This window comes from Simochromis diagramma, unplaced genomic scaffold (assembly GCF_900408965.1).
Source record: "Simochromis diagramma unplaced genomic scaffold, fSimDia1.1 OVJJ01000352.1, whole genome shotgun sequence".
Taxonomy (NCBI): Eukaryota; Metazoa; Chordata; class Actinopteri; order Cichliformes; family Cichlidae; genus Simochromis; species Simochromis diagramma.
This window is the reverse complement of record NW_024386759.1, coordinates 515,023-539,738: the sequence shown is the minus strand read 5'-3', so window position 1 is coordinate 539,738 and position 24,716 is coordinate 515,023. Positions and strand designations below refer to the sequence as shown.

General features: G+C 41.2%; 1 protein-coding gene and 1 long non-coding RNA gene across 2 annotated transcripts in view; one reads left to right on the top strand and one right to left on the bottom strand.

The window, feature by feature from the left end:
• fhit (fragile histidine triad diadenosine triphosphatase) overlaps positions 1 to 24,716 on the top strand; it is a 127,791-nt gene that overhangs the window by 38,901 nt on the left and 64,174 nt on the right. Inside the window, exon 3 of the mRNA XM_040029155.1 lies at positions 14,535 to 14,659. Within this exon, the coding sequence (XP_039885089.1) occupies positions 14,554 to 14,659 (106 nt within the window). The 5' untranslated portion in view covers positions 14,535 to 14,553. The remainder of the gene's footprint in view (positions 1 to 14,534; positions 14,660 to 24,716) is intronic.
• Positions 8,944 to 9,298, bottom strand: LOC120731863. The gene is made up of 2 exons (XR_005695430.1): positions 9,096 to 9,298; positions 8,944 to 8,974 (listed from the first exon to the last, which is right to left on the bottom strand). It is a non-coding gene; the product is annotated as an uncharacterized LOC120731863 (long non-coding RNA).

Sequence of the window (24,716 nt, the reverse complement as noted above, 5' to 3'; positions counted from 1 at the left end):
ATGGGTCTGGCTGAAAAGCAAGGGCGGAGTAGAAAAGATTAATTTGTACACAGATCCAGCAAAAAAGGAAGTGGGAGTGGATTGGAAAGACTTGAGGGGGAAAAAGAGGGGAATTACAAAACCAATAAAGTAGCTGTGCGGAGTGGTGTGGGGCAGATGAATCACATCTCTGCAGCTTTGAATGGCCCATAGCTCTTCTGTCTGTGCTATCATTGTCAGTGCTCTCCTGCTTTTAATCGCCATAAACTCATACATATTCACAACAGGTGTCAGGCTCTTTGCTGGTGATAGATTGAAGTATACAGACATTCTCCATAGAAATTATAGTGTTGTTTGGATGGATGCAACAGCCAGCTCATGCTGCCTTTCTTCTCCTCATTGCCATCTATCCAGAAACAAATTGCATGTTTAGGTTATGTTTTATTTGTTTATTTTGAGTGATTTTACCCAATAAATGGCAAAGTTGAAATGAAAGAAATTGTACTCTTTCTGAACTATATTTGAACTATTTCTGTTCAGACTCTTTCTGATTGTCTATATCTTTGTTGCCATATGTTTGGCCCTGAGACTATACAGTGTGAGAGATCGGCTGGTCTCTAGGCTGAATGACTGAGCCACCACATACCAGGATACATAACAGGTTTCATGTGCCTTAGCATTGATTTTCCAAGTCTCTGGATGATGATGAGGAGGATTTACCAAAAAAAACAAAAGATATTCTCTTAGTTGATGTGCCAGTGGTCCAGGGACCGAAGAACTGATTTGTCACCTTATTTTTTTCTATTATTAGATAAAGAGAGCTCTATTATTATTTCTAATATATCTCTAATTCCCCTTTCTTTCTGATACTTGTCCTGCTCTATCATCCATCCATCATCCATCCACCCAACCTTCCTTCCTTCCTGCCTTCCTTCTGCATCAAAACCTTCCATAACCTTCACGAGCACTGACGAAATCTTCAATATCCAACGAAAAGATTGCACATCTCTGTCTCTCTTTCATTCATGTGCATGTGCACAGGGACAGGTTTGGGTTTTTTTGCTTGCCATGGAGTCTCACGTCAGATAAACACATGCACAGAATACGTGTGGCCTTTCTTTTATTTGCCCCACAAATATTTGTGAAATACACGGTATGATTGTGACCTGTGTTGACAGCACGCTCAGGGTGATCTTGTTTTTAGTGGTCTCTGTCACTTAGTCTGGCTCCAGTATTTTCAAGGGTAAAACAAAGACATGTAAGAATACTGGCTCAACTCCAAATAACATCAAGTGTGTCCAGTAGACTGCTCATGGGTAAATTCATGCTGTTAGCAGGGTAGTACGCTATGCTCCAAAGTACTGGTTATTTTAGGTATTTTTTGATAGAACTCTTCATCATTACATTAAAGTAAATGGACAATCACTTTCAAGCTCTCTGCTAAAACTCAACTGAAGGCCATTTACACTAATTTGGTAACACAGATGCTTTCTGGTTCTTTATCAAGTTCTCAGAATAAAAACTGACAATTTGAGGTGCCCGCAGCTAAGACTTGGACACTCAACACTCAACTGTATGTTTTTTCATGAACAACATTAGCAGTTTGATGGTTTAAATAACAGATTACAGGTGATGGATAGATGGATAGCTTCTTCAGGTTGTGTGTGTGTACGCAACAACCTGCAGTCATGTCATCACACCAGCAAAATGTAGGAATCCTTTGTAATTATGTGTTTGCTGTCTACAGGTGCCAAATGTGTGACTGATATTGAAGCTGAGTCTGCTTGCTGCGTTCATTCTCATCCTCTGGACTCCCTTGAAATGTGTTCATTAGTTTCAGTTTGTTAACTATACATTGCTTTGAATGTCATTTCACGCTAGCAAATTACTGATTTGCTTTGCACACACACACAAAAGCTTGATGCTAAATATCAAATCCCCCATTTGTTTAATCAGGAAGAATACTGGGCGCTGGGATGGATTTTATTTGACTGTATTTGCGTCTGCTCAGCACCAACATGTGCAAGCGTTTAATTAAAGGAGGGAAAGCATGAATTTGAATGTAACTGAACAGCAAATTGAATTATTGTATCTGTTCAGTCAGGTTGCCTCCTGGGTGTACGCTGGATTTTGTTATTTTATTTCACCTAGCTGGTCCTCCTGAGAATACGGCTCACATTAAGAACGTGTTTGAACGTGAGTTTTGATTCCACACATACTGTGAGGAAACCCTGGTGACACCTTTGGGCTGCTGGTGTGCATTAAGGCCACCTGTGCACATCTGTATGTGTGTCTTGGTGTTGGCATTAATCTGACATCGATTCAAATTCACCGTGGTGTCTTTATTGACAGTACTGGTCCCTTTTATATAAGGGCTGTAGTGTCTGGCTGGGGCAGCAGTTGTGTGGTAAAGTGAAGGAGGACCCAAGTTGCAGTGATGCGAGTGAGTTTATTTACAGAGGCGAGGGCAGAACTAAACATAAACCTAAACTGGGGAAAACTAATAACAAACAAAACACGAAACCATAACTGCAGGGGAAAACATAAGGAGGTTACGCAGGGAATGAAGAGCAGAAGGGAGAGCAGAGAGACGCAGAGATTACCAAATAACAAAGACGAACCGACAAGGAACACAGGCAGGCACACACTATAAATACACACAAGGTAATGCGGGAACACAGCTGAACCTAATTAGACACGACGAGACACAGACCTTCAAAGTAAAACAGGAAATTCAAAAGCTGTTCTACAATACTGACTCAGGGATGCGAACAGAGCACAGAAAGGAGAACACTAAAACATTAAACACAAGAACCAAACCCTAAGAACTAATTCAAAATAAGAATTAACACAAAATCAGAAGAAGCTAGAAAATAATAACAATAAACTCAAAACGCTGGGTCACGGGCCCAGGACCATGACATGTACTTCCTGTCCCACATTAGATAAGCTCGGGGCTGACTTAGTGTGACTTAGTGGTGTGTTTTTATTATTTCTACTATGTTCTATATTTAAAAAGATTTGTCAGTCTTTGTGTGTCTATTTGTACATATTTGATTTATAATTTTAATGTTTTTGCCCAAAATGGAGTGATTGAGCCAGTGGAAGTGGTCGTGGAATGCAATGAAAATTTAGAAACACTGAAGTACAGAAGACAGAGGGTTGTTAGTTTAAATGAACTAACTTCAAAGAATATATTAGTAATATATATAACAATAATATTGGTATATATATTTAGTATTTAATAGAGATTTTCTTTGTTACACATATTGCTCTAGCCTCTCAGGTCAGTTCAATTCAATTTGATTCATTTTAGTTCAGTTCAGTTTAATTTATATCACACCACACATCACCTCAAGGAGATCTTACAATATTAGAAAGGCACTCCAACAAACAGACAACCCTCTATGAGCAAGCACTTGGCAACAGTGGGAAGGAAAAACGGGAACAGGAAGCAGAATCAGGAGTGGATGGGGGTGAAGGGAGGAAGTCAGGACAAAGACTCGCTGAGGAAGTCAGAGATTAATATTAACTGATGATTAAGTGCAATGTGGTGTATTAAATTGGACGCTCAAATTAAGGGTACTGTAAAGCCAAGTTTTTATCATTTAAGATGCTTGGCAAAGGTAAAACCTATTTTATCCAGGCTGCATTTTGAAACAGTAATCTAGGCTTTTATTTCATCTCGTTTGGATTACTATAATGCTCTGCATTTTGGAGTTAGTCAGTGTCTTCTCTCTCATTTGCAGCTGGTTCAAAATGCCTGTGCATGACTTTGAACCATCCTGGCTTCACTCCATTGGCTGCACGTACAGTGAGATCAATAAGTATTTGATCACCCTGTTATTTTGCAAGTTCTCTTACTTAGAAATCACTGAGGAATCTACAATTTTCAGCATAGGTGCATTTCCACTGTGAGAGACAGAATCTAAAAAGAAAAATCCGGAAATCACATTGTATGATCTTTGAACAATTTATTTTTGAATTTCTGTGTCAAATAAGTATTTGATTACTTGCTTATCAGCCAGATTTCTGACCCTCAAAGACCTGTTATTTTGCTTTCAAATAGTCCAGCTACACTCTGCTCATGATTCTAAATTAGTAGCACCTGTTTGAGGTCGTTAGCTGTCATAAAGAGACCTGTGCACCCCACAATCAGCCAAAGTCTAAGTATGGGCAAAACCAAAGAGCTGTCAAAAGACACAAAAGAAAAACTTGTAGACCTTCACAAAGCTGGAAAGGGCTACGAGGCAATTGCTTGGTGAACAAAGAACAACTAATGATGACTGTCAATGTCCCTCGGACTGGGGCCCCACGGAAGATCTCTCCTTGTGGGATTCCAATGATGCTAAGAATGGTGAAGAATCAGCCCAGAACTACACGTGAGGAGCTGGTCAATGCCATGAAGAGAGTAGGGACCATTGTTTCCAAGGCTACTATCAGTAATACACTAAGACGTCATGGTTTAAAATCTTGCATCGCATGGAAGGTTCCCCTGCTTAAGTCAGCCCAAGTCCAGTCTGAAGTTTGCCAGGGATCATCTGGATAATCCAGAGGAGTCATGGGAGAAAGTCATGTGGTCAGATAGACTTTTTGGTCTTAACTCCATTCGCCGTGTTTGGAGGAAGAAGAATGATGAGTATCATCCCAATAATACCGTACCTACAGTGAAGCGTGGGGCTGAAAACATCATGCTCTGGGGTGTTTTTCTGCACAGCGGACAGGACGACTGCACTGTATTAAGGAGAGGATGAACGGGGCCATGCATTGTGGCATATTGGGCAAAAACCTCCTTCCCTCAGTCAGAGCATTGAAGATGGGTCGTGGCTGGGTCTTCCAACATGACAATGACCCAAAGCACACAGCCAGGAAAACCAAGGAGTGGCTCCATAAGAAGCATATTAAGGTTCTGGAGTGGCCTAGCCAGTCTCCAGACCTAAATCCAATAGAAAATCTTTGGAGGGAGCTGAAACTCTGTGTTGCTCAGCGACAGCCCCGAAACCTGACAGACTTAGAGAAGCTCTGTATGGATGAGTGGGCCAAAATCCCTCCTGCAGTGCGTCCAAACCTGGTGATGAACTACAGGAACCGTTTGACCTCTGTAATTGTTAACAAAGGCTTCTGTACCAAATATTAAAATTTTTTGACTCCGAGCCTCTATTGCTGCTCCTTTTTTTTTTTTTTTTTTTTTTTTTTTTTGCCGCCTGTCCCATTTGGTTCTTTTACCATCAGAATTATTGTCTGAAGGCCAAGAAAGATGCCCAATGGATTAATGGATTTACTATACCAAGATTTACTATACAAAGTGGAACCACCAAGAACACCAAGAACCACCAACGCACCGATGTCTGAGGGTGTCAGCCACCGGCAGGGAGAGTGGTGAGGGGAGATAGACCTCCATACCTTGGAGGGCCTGAGATGTCCCTAGAGAGGTGGCGTCTAATACCCAACCTGACATATAGACACAGACAAACATGCACATAGAAATAGGAACATCCATTCCCACCCCCATGCACACATATGCAAATACTCAGCACTCACCCATGTGGAGACAGACATAAAAAGACACTGTACACACAATCACAATCCACAAACATACTCTATACCCCAGGTCCAGGTACCCTTGCTTCCAGAGGGGGAAACTGCACCCAGGAGGTTTTACCCTTTTCCCTGGGGTGGAGACAAGCAGTCCGCCCCTGACTCCGCAGTAGTAGGGAGGCCCTACACCCCAGACCCCAATCAGACGGCCAACTTCTCCCAGGCCCCCCGCCCCGACCTACAACAGAGAACGGGGGTGTATGAAGACCCCAAACCTCCCTCCGCCCGCTCATATGTATTGTTTTTGTGTGTGTGTTCTAAGGTCCATTTAAAACCTGGGAGGGCATGGTGCTACCATGTTTTAACCATCTAGAGATGAACTGAAGCCTGTTGGCTAAAAAGTACTGTTGAAAGTTAGGTAGATCTAATCCTCCTTTATCCTTGGTCTTTTGTAGTGTTTTTAAGCTTGTAGGTGGGGCGGTTTATCTTTCCAAAGGAATGTAGTCATATACGAAGCTAGAGATCTGAACCAATCTTGTGATGGTTTAGTCGGGATCACTGAGAATAAATAATTTTTGGTAAGACCATAATTTTTATAGCGGCCTCCCTTCCCATGAGTGATATGGGTAGACATTTCCACCTAGCCAGATCGCCTTCTAATTTCTTTAAAAGTGGGATATGGTTTAATTTAGTTAGCTCTGTAAGCTTAAGAAACATATTAATACCTAAATTTTTATTTTATTTTCCAGATTGCAGTGGTGTAGAAGAAGAATTATGGAAGGAGCAATTAATCGGAAGGACTGTAGATTTTGACCAGTTCATTGAATAATCTGAAACTCTTGCAAAAGAATTTATCACTGCAATTACCCCAGAGAGTTTGAGTTTTGGAGAAAAAAAAAAACACATCATCCGCATAAAGACTGATTTTATTTTCTACCTTCTTGCATTTTATTCCCGTAATTACTGAATTCTGTCTAATTGCTGCTGCTAGTGGTTCAATAAAAATTGCAAAAAGTGAAGGGGAGAGTGGGCATCCCTGCCTGGTGCCCTCAGGAGACAGAAGCTGGAGGATTTTTGATCGTTTATTTTGACACAAGCTGTTGAGAAGTTGTATAATATTTTTAACCAGTTAATGAAAGAATTTCCAAAAACAAATCTTTGTAGAAAGCTGTCTGGACCTGGAGCCTTATTACTGGACATACTTATCAGGGCTTCCTGGAGTTTGCCTGGCGTCAGTGGCGAATCCAGTGCCATTGCTTGACTGTCTAGTAATTTTGGAAGAGTTATGTTGTCCAAAAACTGATCAATTTTGTTTTTAGATGGGTTTATTTGTGGTGAATATAAAGTTTTATAGAAATCCCAGAAAATGTTGTTTATTTTTTTGGGTCATATATTGTGTTCCCAGATGAATCTTGAACAGCACATACAGTTGTTTTTTCTTTATTTATTTTTAGCTGGTTCACGGCTGGACTACTGTAACTCCCTGTAACGGGCGACCGTGGCTCAGTGGGTTGGGAATCACATCTGTAACCGGAAGGTCGCCGGTTCGATCCTTGGGCTCTCTGTCCTGGTCGTTGTGTCCCTGGGCAAGACACTTTACCCTACTTGCCTACTGGTGTTGGCCAGAGGGGCCGATGGCGCGATATGGCAGCCTCGCTTCTGTCAGTCTGCCCCAGGGCAGCTGTGGCTACAACTGTAGCTGCCTCCACCAGTGTATGAATGTGAGAGTGAATGAATAGTGGTATTGTAAAGCGCTTTGGGTGCCTTGAAAAGTGCTATATAAATCCAATCCATTATTATTATTATTATTATTATGCTGGTTTAGATCGTTCCTGTCTGCATCGCCTCCAACTGGTGCAGAACGCTGCTGCTCGCATGCTGACCGGTTCCAAAAAGAGAGACCACATCACTCCGGTCCTCTGCTCTCTCCACTGGCTTCCAGTTGCTTTTAGGATTGATTTTAAAATTTTACTGCTGGTTTTTAAGGTTCTTAACGGTACTGAACCTCCTTACCTGGCAGAGCTTCTTAGCATTTACCGCCCCAGGAGATCTTTGAGGTCAGCAGACCTGATGCTTTTAGATGTTCCCAGGTACAGACTAAAGACTAGGGGAGAGAGGGCTTTTGCTGTGGCTGCACCCAGACTGTGGAACAGTTTACCTCCTCACATCAGATTCTCCACAAGCCTAGGAACTTTTAAAACTGCTCTTAAAACTCACCTCTTCTCATTGGCTTTTAGCAAGGTTTAACTTATTGTTTTAATTTGTTTTATCAGTGAGGTGTTTTATGTACTTGCGTTTTATTGTATTTTATATTTGTATTTTATTGTACAGCACTTTGGTCAGCCTCGGTTGTTTTTAAATGTGCTTTATAAATAAACTTGACTTGACTTGACTAGAAATCGACCAGATTTGTTACCATGTTCAAAATTTTGTAAGTGTAGTCTTTGTACTAAGAATTTAGTTTTTTTTTTTTTATTAATAATTTCATTCTAGTTTTGTTTTGCGTATTTTGCTCAATATTTGTTGATCTTGGTGTGACACGTAGGCTTCTTTTAGGGATTTGATGTTTTTTTTTCTAATTCCTGAATATTTTTGTTTTCTTCTTTCTTGTTATGTGATGAGAAGGAAATTATTTTACCTCTCATCACAGCTTTCCCTGCTTCCCATAGAACAGATGTTGAAGTTCCGGGAGTGTCATTAAAGTCTAAATATGAAGTCCACTCTTTTTTTAAAATATTTGATAAAGTCTTCATCTTTGATGTATTAAATCTCCAGTTTTCACTTGGCGTAATGTTCTTCTTTGTATGAATCGCTGGAGCATGATCGCTGACAGCGATAGGGTGAATCTCAGTGTCTGAAATGTCGCTCAGCAGTGAGCTGCTGACCAGAAAATAATCCAGACGAGAGTAAGAGTGATGAACATGCGAGAAAAAAGTATATTCCTTACTGGTGGGGTGAAGGGAGCGCCATGCATCGCAAAGACCAAAGTCGCTCATATACTGTTTGATTATATTTGTGGACTGCCAATTACGCTGAGTTCCTGCTGTATTGAGCCTATCCATGTCTTCATTTAGTCCAAGGTTGAGGTCACCTCCAAGAACACTCCAAGAAGTGTGCAATCTAGGTGTTCAGAGAGTGCATTCGCTTTTCTTTATCTGGTGTGTTTTGGATTTTTTTTTTTTAAATTTTGACATTAAACTCACTTGGTTTTATACAAAGAGGAAAGAGAAGGCACATTTCCACCGAGAGGAGCAGAGTTTGTAACAGCATGTTCATCATGAAGACTGCAACCTGGATAGAAATATTACATCATCTGTTTTTTAATAGTTATTCAACTGTATTCTAAGCACCAGGTGTCTGTTAGAATACAGATACCTGTAAATAAGGTTAACACATAATTTGTGTGATTTATTTATTTTTTTTATGTTTCGGTCATGTTATGTTTACCTGTCAAAGGCTTGTTAGAAACTATAAAACACATGGTGCAGACTTCTGGATGTTAGAAGAAAACCAATACTGCTCATGAATGAGACTAAAGGCAGGAAGGTGTCCTTTAAAACTAAACATGTTAATAGGACCTCCCTATTTGTATCATAGTTTATGACATAGCACGTGTATTTCAGTAATAGCCTACTTATTTCAGTGTAGTGGTGAACAGTCACACAGCTCACATGGGTGTTATCTGTGATACTCCTTAACTATAATTTAGTAAGTTAACTTCAGTTAACCATTCAGACAGTTATTTTGCAATGACAAACATAAACACTCATGTCGCTGGTAGGTTTCCGTAAAATCATATTGATATGATCCGTGAATTGTTCGCAGATGACCGTTAGATTAGTTTGATGCTGCCGACACTTACATGTGACACAGCTGGGAAACTCTGTGTTAAATCAGAGAGCAGAAGATATTGTGGACATGCTGACCTCGCTCCGTGGTGTACAGGGCCGTTTACCCTCATGATTAATATTCACAATAAAAATATCAGCCAAACATCATGAAGTCTGTGTTTCATATGTCGAACAACCTTTGTACAGTTAAACCTAGCAGTTACTACATGACAGAAACACCAACGTTATCTCTTTTAATAAAGTTTGTGCGTTTATACACAGGTCATGCTGATTACTGAACAAAAACCCAAAGATCAGATGTGAATCAGATTTATTTGCTCTCCCTCCTCCTTAAACATGTTTTTAATGTTAGTTATAATTCAGAATTGGCGACTGAAACACGTAGGACACATAAGAACATCAGGAAATAAAAACCCGATAAATGAAGTCAGTGTACAGCAGGGGTTATGGCAGCTGTCTACTGGGGCCTGCGCTTTGTCGGCAGCAAGCAGGTCTATCCCACGCTTTGCCATGAGACTGGGCTGGGCAGACATCTCCGAAATCATCGAAGCACTTTTGCAAAGAGGCTGTATCTTGACAAACCGACCAGATATCTGAAGATTAAACTGCTACATTCTCGGCTAAAAAATATTAAAACGGTATTTGGTGACACACAAACAGGGTTTTTCAAAGTTCAGTTCTGTTAGTTTCCACATGCTGTTTGTTGGTGTGCAGAAACGCCTTCTAAAAACAATGGCCACCAGGCCAAAGCAATGGTTTTGACTTGATCATTGTTAACCTCGCCCCCTGGGTTTGATGGGTGAGGTTGACAGATAAAATAAATTCATGGTGAGACCTGAAGGAGTCAAATGTGAAATAAATAAATAATTAATTAATTATTTCCCATTTTAAGTAATTATTTAAGGGTGTATTTAATTAATTCATTATTGCAGTCCTGGCGTTCCATATAGTGCGCCCATAGTTGTGTGTGTATAACTAATGATGTACGCTGTGTGTGCCACTTAGACAGGTGGAGAGAATGGAAATACATCACTTGTTCATAAATAGAGAGAAGAAAAACATGTGTGGCCTGAGTCTGACTATGTATGTGCATATTAACTAATATGAGCAAGCTTGGCTTAAGTTTGTGTGTCCTATACTTCTGTGTGTGTTGTGTGGCGGTTGTAAATGGGCTGCCGTTGAACGCATGACTGTGTGGGATCGTGCTGTGTGTATGTGTCAAAATACGAACCCGACGTATTAGCCAGAGGTCCCTTTACTACGGTTCGGAGCCGCGGACCTGTTTTATATACGCGCTGAATAGTTTTCTACACGAGATCGCTGCAAAAAGTGCAGCCTTACCTAATGTCCACCTACTGTTACTCATTCATATCAAGATTTAAACATCTAGCTGGTGTTGGTGTGGAGAGTAACCTTCAGTAATAGTAATAAATCACACAGCAATAGGACATTCATGTAGTTGTAAACAGCATGATAATATATTAAGTAATCCAAAGTATTCAGAATACGTTACTCTCATTGAGTAACGTAACGGAATATGTTACAGAATACATTTTGGAGCATGTAATCTGTAATCTGGAGTGGAATACATTTTAAAAGTAACCTTCCCAACACTGGTTATATACATGGATGGTAAAGACAGCATAACCCTTTCTTGGCTAAATAAGAGAGCATTGCAATGATTTCCATCTAACTGTCTTGGTTTGACTATCATTATGAGTTGAGAGAATTTCACAAGGACTAGATATTCGTTATCGCAGGTCCTTCCTCCCAGCAGCCGTTAGACTTTGTAACCATCACTGCTCACAACAAACACAATGAATCGTCTGCTGGCATTTGCACAGTTTTTCCATTTTCTTTAAAAGTATGTTGTTGTTGTTTTAAGCACAAATATACAGCACATTTATTACATTTAAAAAATTATCTGATTATGCTACTTTTAATAACTGTACAGTCTCTTACTTCTTGTTTTTAATTTAATATTCTTCACTTTTTTTGCATGCTCCATCTGCCTGTCACTTTACTGCCGGAACACCTGAATTTCCCCAGTGAGGGACAATAAAGGATATTTCTATTCTATTCTAGTCCTTGTATTACCACTTACTCCATTAGCTATCTACTAGGGGTGCAACGATACACAAAATTCACGGTTCGGTTCGGTTCGATACTTTGGTGTCACGGTTCGATATTTTTTCGATGCAAAAAAAATGTTCATGCATTTTTAATTTGTCATTTATTAAAATTATAAATATATATTTTAACTCAAAAGTACAGTTTTTAAATTTAACCCTAACCCTTGTGCGTGTTTTTTATTTTGACAGCGAATGCGCACCTGCGGACCACTTATGTGCAGCCCTGGTTATTTAGCTCGTCATATCGCAGCCACAGAAATTCTTTTGTCCATGAAACCATAAAGCTGCACTTTCTTTTTGCCTTATAGTCTGATTTGTCATAACTTCTCCGTTTTGTGGTAAGCTTTTCTTTGGCTGTCACTTCTTCACCCTGACCTGTCTTATTTGGCTCAGCAGAACTAAAATATATATCCTGCTGCTTTTACACACGCACTCACATAAGCTCAGCGATTCTCTGCGCGATCAACCTCTCACATGTTTAAGCTGCGGGAGATTTCACTTGTCATGTTTGCATAGTAAGCTAACGATTAATAAGACGATGTCAGAGGAATTGGTGCACAAATTATCATCACTCACAGATCAGTGCTGTCGCTCTCTATACACAGTTCGCGCGATTGCAAAGTGAAAGCAAAAAAACAAGCGCAAATTCAAACGCGACTTCAATATGTCACATATTGACAGTGGCTCACCGATGCCAATGACATAATTACCCAGCTACATTTTCTGAAAGAATGCAAAAGCATTGACATATATTTTTCCTTCCTACAATAGCCCGACGGGCAGGGAAGAGATAGATTTTGGTAGCCAGACTGAAAAAAATCGCTAGCCCCAGGACGTCGGGCTAGCGATATTGCAAGCCCTGTATCTGATTGAGGAATCACTCATCTTTGGAAAAGAGAGTTTATTACAGAGAAATGTCTCTTTCCAAAATAAAAGCTATACTATCCGCTTCTTCTGGGCTATATTCTCAGCAGCATAAGGAGAATCATGTGCTAACAGCTGTCTAAATGACTCGGCTAAAGTTAGTAGCATGCTTGTTGTTTTTGTCTTTGCACTAGGATGATGTCGGCGTAAATGTGCAGTCATATTCGTTGTGTTCCCACTAGTGCTTTCAGGTTAATCTCGTTGAAATGACCTTAACGCCACAACACGGCAAATCTCCGTTAACGAGCTACCGCTGATCGCCCCGTGCATGGGGCTAGACGGCCAACACGTTAACGAGCTAACTGCGCTAACACACTAGTTCCCACCCATGTAATTGAGCATTGCATGGCACATCCAACATACTGTTTTACTTTAGTCCATGACTCGCTTACCTTCAGGGTCATACGTCACATGAAAACCAAAATAATTCCAAACGCCAGATCTGAATGAGGGTGGGGGAGGTCCATGTTGCAAGGAGAGCTTAACTTCTGTCTTGCTAGCTTGCCCCTGCGCTCTTCCTTCTGACTATGCTGTCTGTGTTGAGCGCTCAGTGGATCTGCGCTCGACAGTGCAGCCTAGGCGGAGTAGTCGAACGCAGATTCACTGAGCGCTCCACACAGACAGCATCGTCAGAAGGAAAGTTGATAAAATAAATTACAAATGTTGTATTGTTCGATACATATGCGTACCGAACCGAAAGCACTGTATCGAACGGTTCAATATCGATACGAATATCGTTGCACCCCTACTATCTACTTATCCTTTTGTCAACATGTAATTTTGGTCTGAAGATGTGATAAGTGTGCCTGACAGATATATTGTTCACTTATCTCCAATCAGAAAATTGAATCTAAATAAGATTCTTTTTTCACGACCTTTTTTCCTGTTTGTGCCGAGTATGATGTAGGGGACTGCACAGTGAAAGTCTTGTCATAGATGTTCTTTAATTAAATGAAAGTCTCTTTTCTTACCCAGATTATGCATTAGCAGGTTGCTTCATCACTGACAGCAGGGCTCCCCTCCTGCTTTGCTAAGATTTTTATGAAAGAGTGTAGGTGGGTGTAGTAGAAAGGACCGGCAGCACACAGTGTCACAAGTACATGCATGTCTTTATTTACAATGCATTGATTTATTATATATATATTAATGGCCCCCCAGGTATTAATCATATATATTAATGGACATTTTCACTGGTATGTAACAATATTAGACAGCATAAAAAGAAAGTGGCTTTGTGTGTGTGCTCTGTTCAAAAAAGAACATGAGTCACCATGAAACCTATTCTGGCTGTTTGTAATAAACAATAAAAAGACGTATCTTTCACTGCCTACAATTCTCCACTTTAACTTCAGTTAAGTTCAGCTCTGTTTTATCAGACTAGCAGTATTAATGAGGACCAGAAATATATGGAGCTCAGCTCTGAACGTGCACTCAGAGAATAGCTAAGCCGAGGTTTGGCCCTGTGTTTGTACACTACCACAACTACACAACTACCACATCTGGAGCAAACAAAGTTAAACTGGGCCGACTGTGGCTCAGGGGGTTGGGAATCGCAACTGTAACCGGAAGGTCGCCGGTTCGATTCCTGGGCTCTCTGTCCTGGTCATTGTGTCCTTGGGCAAGACACTTCACCCTACCGCCTACTGGTGTTGGCCAGAGGGGCCGATGACGCGATATGGCAGCCTCACTTCTGTCAGTCTGCCCCAGGGCAGCTGTGGCTACAACCGTAGCTGCTTCCACCAGTGTATGAATGTGAGAGTGAATGAATAGTGGTATTGTAAAGCGCTTTGGGTGCCTTGAAAAGCGCTATATAAATCCAATCCATTATTATTATTATTATTAAACTCAGCGGTAAATCTTATGCCACAGTACATCCCACTTATCATTAATCAACAAATACTCAAATACCTACAAATCAACACACAAAATAGAACCAAACAAAATATGAGAAAATTACAGCTGGAAAATTGCCTTTCAGTTACAAACCAGACTCTGGTAGAGCCCACAAAAAGAGGGCTCTGCCTGGGACAGACCATAAATACAGCCAGTGAACAGAAGCTTTGTTTAGTGTGATGTTACTGACAACCTGCTGCACCTGCATTTCTTCCAGGCCTGGCAGTCAGTGACACATGGCGACTCTACGCTTCGGACAGCATCTCATCAAGCTCTCGGCTGTGTTCCTGCAGACTGAACTGTCCTTCGCACTGGTCAACAGGAAGCCTGTGGTGCCCGGACGTATCTTTTCATTACTTACAGGTTAGAGGTGTTTAGCTTTGTGTGCTGCAGTGCGGGTTTGTTTCTTAGCACCTTTCAGAGCCTTCTTTCCTTGGGGCTGTCCACACACTTTGTTGTGTTAGCTTTATTAGAGCGATGGACAAAGACACTGTTTTTTCTTTTTTTTCTGTGGAAAAGGTGCCTTTACGGCTTGCACCACAACATTAATGAAAATGATTTTAATCCAGACAACTGGCACTCCTCATGTAAAGTTTTAAAATTTTTCTTAATTGCAGTATCAAAGTATTTTTCAAAGTATTTGTACTTTGCTCCTTCCCACCTCTGAGTATGACACCAGTATGCATGTCTGAAACATCCACACAAGTCTCTTTAAGCATGTCCCTCTGTAGAGTCGTAACATTCCTGCAAGCAGAGCACAGATTGTCACGGACCTGGGACTGCGAACCAGTGTTTTGAGTTTTGTACTATCATTGATCTTTAATTTCATCATAAGTTTTCACAGCTGGTCTCTTGATTTTGGTTTGCAGTACAGAGGTCCCTCGCTGTAACGTGGTTCACCTTTTGCAGCCTCGCTGTTTTGTGGATTTATTTTTTTCGTGCAATTTTGCATGCTTTTGTTGTTTGTTTGTTTGTTTGTTTTTTACGGCGCATTGTGTTCTGCGTCCTGATTGGCTGTGGAGCATTGTCAATCAATCTCCTCCATGCCGTGGCTCTTGTACAGTACAGGATGTGTTCAGGTTGTCAAATTTACATAAATCTGTGATTGCTAGCAGTGTGACTCTGAAGTGCTGCACTGTATGTTTGTAATTTTTCTCCCCAACAAACAACAATGTTGACGAATCGTTTTGCACTGTCTAAGGCAACTGTGGGGCCCTTTGGTTTCATTCTATAATACTGGACTACAACAACTTTACGGTTTGAACTTTGAGAGTTTAAACGAGAGAAAAATTTGAAAATGTTCATGCCTGTCTGAGAAAAGTGTATAAAGTCTGTAGTGACGGGCTTTACAGCCTTTAAACATCTATAATAATTGTAAAAAAATTAAGTTGGCTACTTCGTGGATTTCACCTATCGCGGGTTATTTTTAGAACGTAACTCCCGCGATACACGAGGGACCGCTGTATTTCTAGCTCCCTAGTTCTTTGGTGATTTCTAGTCTTTTGGTTTCTGTCTCTGTGTTCCATGTTAGCTCTGTCTCCCCTTGTCAGGTCTGCGTCTCTGTGTTATGTTTCCTGTTTTACTTTGTCCTATGTTCATGTTTTCAGTTTTGCTTCCCCTTGGTCTCATCATGTTTGATTACTCCCAGCTGTGCTCTCCTCCTGTGTCTCATTCCCCTGCTATCCCTCTGTGTATTTAAGCCCTGTGCTCGTTTGTCTGCATGCCATCCTGTGTATCATCCTCTGTATTTATGTCTCAGGCTCCTCGTTCCCGGCATTCCAGTTTTTGTAATGTTTTCTACTTTCCTTATGTTCTTTTGTTAGTTTCTACCAGTTTGGGTTTTGTTAGTTTAAATCCCCACCATGCTCCTGCACTATAAATAAACTCCCTCAATGCTACGTGCCTGCCCTTGGGTCGGGGCAGTTAAAAAGCATGGTTCCATGACAGTTACTACTGAGTACCAATCCTGTAAATCGTTGCATTTTACATTTTCTAATTTATCTCAATGAAGAATTTGGCCACTTTCAGACTAGCCTCACTAATCTGAAATTCTGAAAGTAGAAATTCTGGAATAAAAACAATATTTTGTATTTGTTCACTTAAAACTGGATCATAAATGAATTTTTACAGTTTGCCTGAGTTGTCAGTAGCTGTTCAGTGTGCAAGGTGATGAGCAGAAGGTACTTGAAAGTACATCAGGTGGAAATGGCTATCGTACATGAAGCCACTGGGCATCTCCAACTTTCAGTTGATGCTTTGAATTAGCATGTTAGCATTCTATCTTCCTGTTCATTAGCTGTCAGTAGCAGATGCACTTCTGAGTGCTTTCACCTAATATTTTAGACTTATAAATGAATATGAAACCTATTTCGATTCAGTATAGAAACCTGTAAAAAATAAACATGCATATTCTCTTCTTTCCTGTCCTTATGAGACAAACATGGTGGTGTTGTTCTGCAGAATCTGATAATATAAAACTGTGTGTAAGGGTTTGTACACTAGTATTGTAAAACTGAACATAGTGTAGCCATTAACAGTCACTCATCAATGCCGAAAGTATGCTATTTAATTTCTGTCTTAGCATGAAAGAAACAGCAAAGACACAAGGAGTAGAGATAGAGAAGGTAGATGAGTTACCTACCCAGGGTCGACCTACCAAAGCCACAGACACAAGAGCACAAGAGAGGTGAAGAAACATGGAGACGGGTCTTAGGGGTGATCTGTGACAGAAGGATAGCAGCAAGAGAGAAAGGAAAGGTTTACAAGATGGCAGTGAGAGCTGCTGTCATGTATGGTTTGTATGTATGTATCGATTTCCCGATTCGAATCGATTTTAGTTTGAATAATGCGACATTAATTCAATTTTTAAATATAAATGTTACTCAGAATATTATGACATATAGATTTGATAATTTCATAATATATAGCTATCTATGGATGGTTCCACACAAACTTAATTAATTATTTAACAATACAGGAAACCAGCATGTAAAGATTGTAATTTCACTGGTGGAGAATGAGTCACAGTAGACTGACAAAGAAATATTAATGGACCAAAGGACAAAACACAGAGAAATGGACACAGTAACAGGAAGAGATAAACACAGAGACAAGAACTAAAGACAGGAACTTGACAAGACAGAGAACACAGAAAGCCACATTGACAGACGACACAGTGACATGACAACGGGGACTTGAGTAGAGAGACTGAAGGTAAACAAACGTGGAGAGACTCATGACAGGAGAGTAGAACAGAGTGGACACAAATGGGAACTAACACCAAAAGGAACAAAGAACTAAAGATAATTAATTCAGAAAAACATAAATGATTTCCTACTTTCAAAGAAAGTCCTGAACAGAAATGCAAAATGTTGGAATCAAAGACCCAAGGTCACTGTTAGCATTCCGTGCCAGATTGTCCTGAGGAGTCGTGAAAACAGGATGGCTAGTAGATGGTGAGGAGAAAGCATAGTCTTAGGACTATGAAACCCCTGGTTCATGTGTCTAATTGTAGCGGCGCTACCTTACGTGTTCGTGTCCAGGCTCGGTGGTAGCATTGCAGGTGGCGGTGGTAGACGGTGGGAACTGCGGGTTCATCTCATGTCCACGAAGCAGCAGGGGTTGATATCCTAGAGAGGCTGGGATTCAAGTTTAGTGGTGTTCTTGCAAACTATGTGTGAGCACACACAGCATTTTCATTTTGGTCCTCTGTGAGGTGACTTAGCACGGGTTTCTCCTCCATCACTCTCCTCTCCTTCCACAAATAGAGTGATAGAGAGGTACACAAGAACAGTGTAAAAAGAAAGTACACCCTCCATCAGTTTCGTGTACCACTACGTAATAATGTTAATATGGCAAGTTGGAAAAATAGGTAAATCAGATGAACAATACAGCATGACATAAGATACATATGACTCAATGCCATTATTCAGTATAAAAAAATAACTTAAAAAGAATCAAGAAATTGCACTTGATTGCAGATCTTGTCTCATCTTGTCTCAGAGAAAGTGCAAAAATTCAAATAGCTACATTTTAATTCTAGGGCCTCATTAAACATGTTACACATTCATACCACAAATTTAATTCGTAAAAGACTGAAGCGGCTTATTTGGAAGGCTTTTCCAAATGACAGGCTTAGCTTAGAGCTACATCTAAAAAAAACACAAGACCTTTAAATCAAATTCAAATTCAAATTCAAATTTTATTTGTCACGTACACAGTCATACACAGTACGATATGCAGTGAAATGCTTGGACAACTGCTCGTGACCTAAAGAAAACAAAAAAGGAAAAGGCTATGAATAAGATAGGAAATAAATATGAAAAATTAAAAAGGGTAAATTTAACTAGGAAGGAATAAAATATAAATTAAGGTTAAAAATGAAATAACTGTACAACACAAATTAGAATGAAGGGTAAATTTAACTGGGAAAGAATAAGATAAAATATATAAATTAAAGTTGAAAATAAAATAACTGTACAACAAAATACACAATATAGAACTATATAAGAATGTATGAAGAAATATAAATAAATATATACACAATAACAGCAGCTGTACAAGTATTAACTGGAAATGAAGAATATAATGTCCAGTGTTGTGCAATCCACATTATGTCTTCTGCAGTGCAAATATGCTTAAAGTGATTTAAGTAATGAAGTGAAAACAATGTCCAGTGTGTGTGTAAGAACTGTATGTGTGGGTCAGTACCGTGTGGTGGTGTGATTGAGAGACCGTATCGCCTGCGGGAAGAAGCTCCTCCTCAGTCTCTCTGTGTTGGTCTTCAGGGAGCGGAATCGCTTTCCTGACCTCAACAGAGAGAACAGTCTGTTGTTGGGATGGCTGAGGTCCTTCATGATCTTCCTGGCCTTGGTCCAGCACCGCCTGCTGTAGATCGAGTGCAGGTCAGGGAGCTCGGAGCGGATGGTGCGCTCAGCTGACCGCACAACCCTCTGTAGAGCTCGTCTGTCCTGCATGGTGCTGTTCCCGAACCAGGTTAAGATGTTTCCCGTCAGGATGCTCTCTATGGTGCAGGAGTAAAAGTTCCTGAGCACCTTGGAGGGCAGTTGGAAGTCTCTCAAGCGTCTGAGGTGGTAGAGACGCTGTCGGGCCTTTTTCACCACGGTGTTGATGTGACAGGACCATGACAGGTCCTGCGTGATGTGAACTCCGAGGTATTTGAAGCTGTCCACTCTCTCCACTGGGCACTCGTTGATGACGGGGGTCTGGTAGTTCCTCTCCTGCTTAGTGCTGAAGTCCACTATCAGCTCCTTTGTCTTACTGACGTTTAGAAGGAGGTTGTTCCTCTGGCACCAGTTCTCCAGATTCCTAATCTCCTTCAGGTAGGCCGTCTCGTTGTTATCAGAGATCAGGCCCACCACGACGGTGTCGTCAGCAAACTTGATGATGGTGGTGGAGCTGGTAGTGGCCACACAGTCATATGTGTACAGAGAGTACAGCAGGGGGCTCAGAACACACCCCTGGGGGGCTCCAGTGCTGAGAGTGGTGGAGGCTGAGACATGTCCGCCCATCCTTACTGCCTGTGGTCTGCCAGTTAGGAAGTTGGAGATCCACTGACACATAGATGAGCTGAGTCCCAGATGCTCCAGCTTGGTGGTGAGTGTGGAGGGAATTATGGTATTAAATGCAGAGCTGTAGTCTATGAAGAGCATTTTAACATAATTCCCCCTTCTAGTGTCCAAGTGAGTGAGTGATGTGTGGAGGAGATGAGAGATGGCATCGTCTGTGGAACGATTTGGACGGTAAGCGAACTGTAGTGGGTCCAGTGTGTCTGGTAGTGAAGAAATGATGAAGTCTCTGACCAGGCGTTCAAAGCACTTCATCACTACTGAGGTGAGGGCTACAGGGCGATAGTCATTGAGAGAAGCAGGGTGGGGTTTCTTCGGGACAGGAACAATGATGGACTCTTTGAAGCATGTGGGGATCACCGACTGAGATAGAGAGATGTTGAATATCTCAGTGAACACAGGAGCTAGCTGGTATGCGCAGTCTCTTAGGATACGACCTGGGATGCCGTCTGGGCCTGCTGCTTTCCTGGTGTTCACTCTCCTGAAGGCTCTCCTTACTTCATGCTCGGAGATGACGAGCACGTTTCCGGTGCTGGTAGCATCTTCCTGTCTGCAGCCGTTAGCGCCGCTAACACTAGCATTGTTGGAGTCCTTAGCTGCAGCCTCGAAGCGAGCATAGAAAGTGTTCAGCTCGTCTGCCAGAGTCACGGCCACGTTCGTCATACCGGTTGTTGGTGCTTTATAGTCCGTTATTGTCCTTAGTCCCCGCCACAGGCTCCTAGAGTCACTCTGTTGGAGTTGTGACTCTAGTTTCCTCCCGTAGCGCTGCTTCGCCTCTTTCACCGCCCTCCGCACGTTATATGACGCGGCTTTGTACAGGTCCATGTCCCCCGTCGTGAGTCCCGTGTTGTAGGCAGCGGTGCGGGATCTCAGAGCGTCGCGGATGGTTTTATCCACCCACGGCTTCTGGTTGGGAAACGTTGTGATAGTCTTTGTCTCCACGGTATCATCCGCTAGTTTCCCGATGAATCCCACAACCGCTTCCGTAAACACGTTGACATCATCATCGGAGCTGTTTCTGAACATGCCCCAGTCTGCGTCATCGAGTGCGTCCTGTAATGCGGCCACCGATTGATCCGTCCAGCGCGCGACCTTCCTCTGAACCGGAACTTCCTGTTTCAGCCTTTGTTTGTATTTTGGGATGAGGAAGATGGCGGCGTGATCAGATTTGCCAAACGGGGGGCGGGATTGTGCCTTGTAGCCGTCCTTGACCGTAGTGTAGCAGTGGTCCAGTGTCCTTTCACCTCTGGTGGGGCAGGTGATGTGTTGATAAAAGTTCGGCGCTGCGCATTTGAGGTTGGCGCTATTAAAGTCCCCCGTCACAATAAGCGCAGCGTCCCGGTGTTGTGTCTGGTGCTGTGTGAGTGCCTCATGCAGCTCGCATAAGGCGGTGACCGTGTCCGCTTGTGGTGGAATATAAACGGCACTTACAATGACCGATGTAAATTCCCGAGGTAGATAAAAAGGACGACACATGATGGACAGTAGTTCCAGATTTGGTGTGCAGGAGCGTGTGAGAGGCCCTCAATGGCCCTCGTTCACTAATAGTGCATATACACAAATGCGTTACATAAATAGCGCATTTGAATGTTACACTCAAGTCCAGACCTCAACCTCATTGAAACTTTGTGACCTGAAGAAAGCTGTGCATAAACAAATGTCCACAAACCTCAATGCGCTGCGGCAATATCATAAAAAGAGTGGCCCACAGTGACAATGACCACTGATAATCACTGATGGTCCTCTTTGGGTCATGCCTATAGGACTTGACCCTTCTCTTTTCCATGTCCCCCCTGTTAAATAGCAGAACAAAACAGAGTAGGTTAATTAGACAAGTGCAATTGAAGTGATTTGATTATTGTGTAATTTTTAATTAGATGCACCGATCAAGACGGGAGCTGCCACAGTGGGTGTGGCTGGTAAGATGCCAGGCCTGCAACGCTACTCAGGGCTGCTGGTTTTTATCAGAGTAGGCATATTCTTGATGTCCGGAATATAGAGTCACATCTCAGCTCTGTCCAAGCTCTGCACTGCCTACAGGGTAATACTCACAGGATCAGAGAATGGACTTATTATCCAGATTTGCTGTATTGGATCGGCCTTGTAGTTTTTCCACACATTGCTTTTGTTTCAGTTTAGTTTTAGTTAAGCTGATAATGACGAGGTAGGATGTTTCATGGATTTGTTGCTGATTTTTTTTGTAAGACCTGGTAATGACGAGACAGTTTTCAGAATGATATTTGAAACCTGAGATGTGAATAAGAGCATACTGTTTTTGTTTTTTTACCATGACTGTACACTTTGAGCCCAATCATCACCCATGCTGGCTTTGAATTAGAAAAAATTCAGAATACCATATGATCCCGGCCGTTTAGTCTGTTCAGCTAGAACTGCCTCTGACTCCACCCGACAGGGAAGCAATGGCCTCTTATACTGATTGTATGAAAACAGCTTGACTTCAAAAGCCACCAATGTCGTACAGAAGCTGCAGGAAATGTCAAGATAATTTGACAGCATTTGAAAAACTTATGTAGTGTTTTATTTATGTGTGTGTGTGTGTGTGTGTGTGTACTGACACAGCTAATACAGCTTATTTTCTTTCTGACTGACTTAATTGAATGATTTATGTATTTATTGTTTGCTATTTATTTCAAAAGTGTGAACTGGATCCAAAGATTTGGTTTAAAATGTGTTGGAAAAAAATAAAATAAATTATGCAGGCGGCCTTGGTGAGCTGTGAAGCACAGTGCAGCGACTGATTATCTGTCCTGAGGCTTGTCTGATCTTGTCAGCAGTCTAGTTACGCTATCTGCAAAGATACATACACATGTCACAAAGTTTTACAGGGTAGAGTAAAATGTCAGTCATTTGAGCTACTTGTATATATTAGATACATATTAATTAATTAATTAATTAATTAATTAATTAATTAATTAATTAATTAATTAATTAATTAAAATTATTTATGTAACCCACCTAAAATTTGCCTCATGAAAATTAACTGCTGTCCCCAAAGAATGTCAGTAGGTGGCACTATGGGATTGTTTAGTGCTTGCAAACTTGAGTTGTTATAGCGAAGGAGAACAACGCTAAGGCTACGTATGCTGGTCGGACCAACTTTCCTAGAGTTTTCCTTTAATCCTCGTTTAATTAATTTATTTACCAGAGAGCAGAGGAAGGGAAAATATGCACCACTACAGCCAAGACCTTCCACTTGCGTTGTGTTAGCCTATGGGAAACTGTTGAAGTTCTTTCCCCAGTTTTTAATGTGCTTTGTGTAATATCTCAGCGCTTGACAACTACATGTGAAAAGTAGCTGCTGAGGGAGTCTCCTGTTTTATAGCTGGAAGCCCGTGGTTGTTGCTGGTAATTGTTCCAACCTTTATGTGCTTAGCCAGTTTACAGTGGTTTTTTGTGGAACGTGGATCAACACAGCACAATGCAATAATCTGCTAGCAATTCATGGATAGCAACAGAAAAAAAGGTCATATTATAAGAGCTTTACATAGGGCTCTGCTAGCTTTCTCTCTCAAAGTTTTCGCTCTACTTTTATAACACATACTGAAATTTGAAATCGTTCACTGTTTATGACACATTCACAAAGGCCTTGTTGGTACATGCATTTATTGTGTTTAGTAATATATAGAAATTAGTCAAGCAATGTCTGTGCTTGCTGACCATCACATTTGTAATGTCCAGTCATTTATACACTGCACAGCATAAAAAAGTTGTTGAGTTTTGTTTACATACAGTCTGCCGTTGTAGTCAATATGTATATATTAGTGCACATATAACTGAAAAAATATGACCACTTTCATATCTATACCAGGCACAGAGGTATTTATATATATAAATCTACTTTAAATAAAGCAAGCAAGACTGCTTGCAACCATTTGTTCTGTTTGCTCCTTAGTTTAGTTTTTGCAGTTTGTCAGTGTGAGTTCAACACTTTTCAACTCGTTTGACTGAAACAAAACTGTGACTTCCGTTCACAGATACGTGCCATCGAAAATTTCCGCAGAAGTCAGTGTGCCATATGACTGCATTAGCAATAAATTTAATAACGCTCTATATGAACAGTTACACACTATATAGAACAACTTTATAGAATTATATTTGTCTGCAGATGTTGACAGCTATCAGCGAATAGTTATCAGCTATTTAGAAACAAAAAAAGACTTTTTACCCATAACAGCAAATGAACTGAACAACAGAAAATACAAATGCTATTTATGGTCTCCTCACAACAATGATAAGAAAAATAAACTGGGCCAATATGGCATGTTTGTTAATACAGAGACACACATGTTAATGTGATCTCTGGGCTCCCACTCAGAGACACAGGTCTCCGAGTGTCCAGCATTCAGAGGCTACCTGAGGACTCATGTGAGAGAAAACCTGCTCTCACAGACATGTAGAGCCAAACACTGTCAATAAGGCCTCTGCAATGTTCTGAAGACAGTTAAACTTGTCAGGTAGTGATGTCCAGCAGGTGAAAATGCAGCTCCATGAACACGCACAGCTGTGGATTCCAGCTGCTTCGATGTTGCATTAACTGGTATTAACTCAGCCAGTTAATGTGAGACAAATCCAGCTGACAAACCTTTCTGGTTTGATCAGAAAAGAAAACATTGGTCCAAACACCTGAAAGTCCCGAAAACACATTGTAAATTCTGTCTCGAGTCTACGGATGTATCCGTGGTGCTGATGCTGCGCTGAGCCGACAGCTCCTGAAGCATTTGAAGTGTTGGAATGTGGAAATTTCAACATCGCTTGAAAAGACTGCCAGCTAGCAACGTCCCTCTCACCGG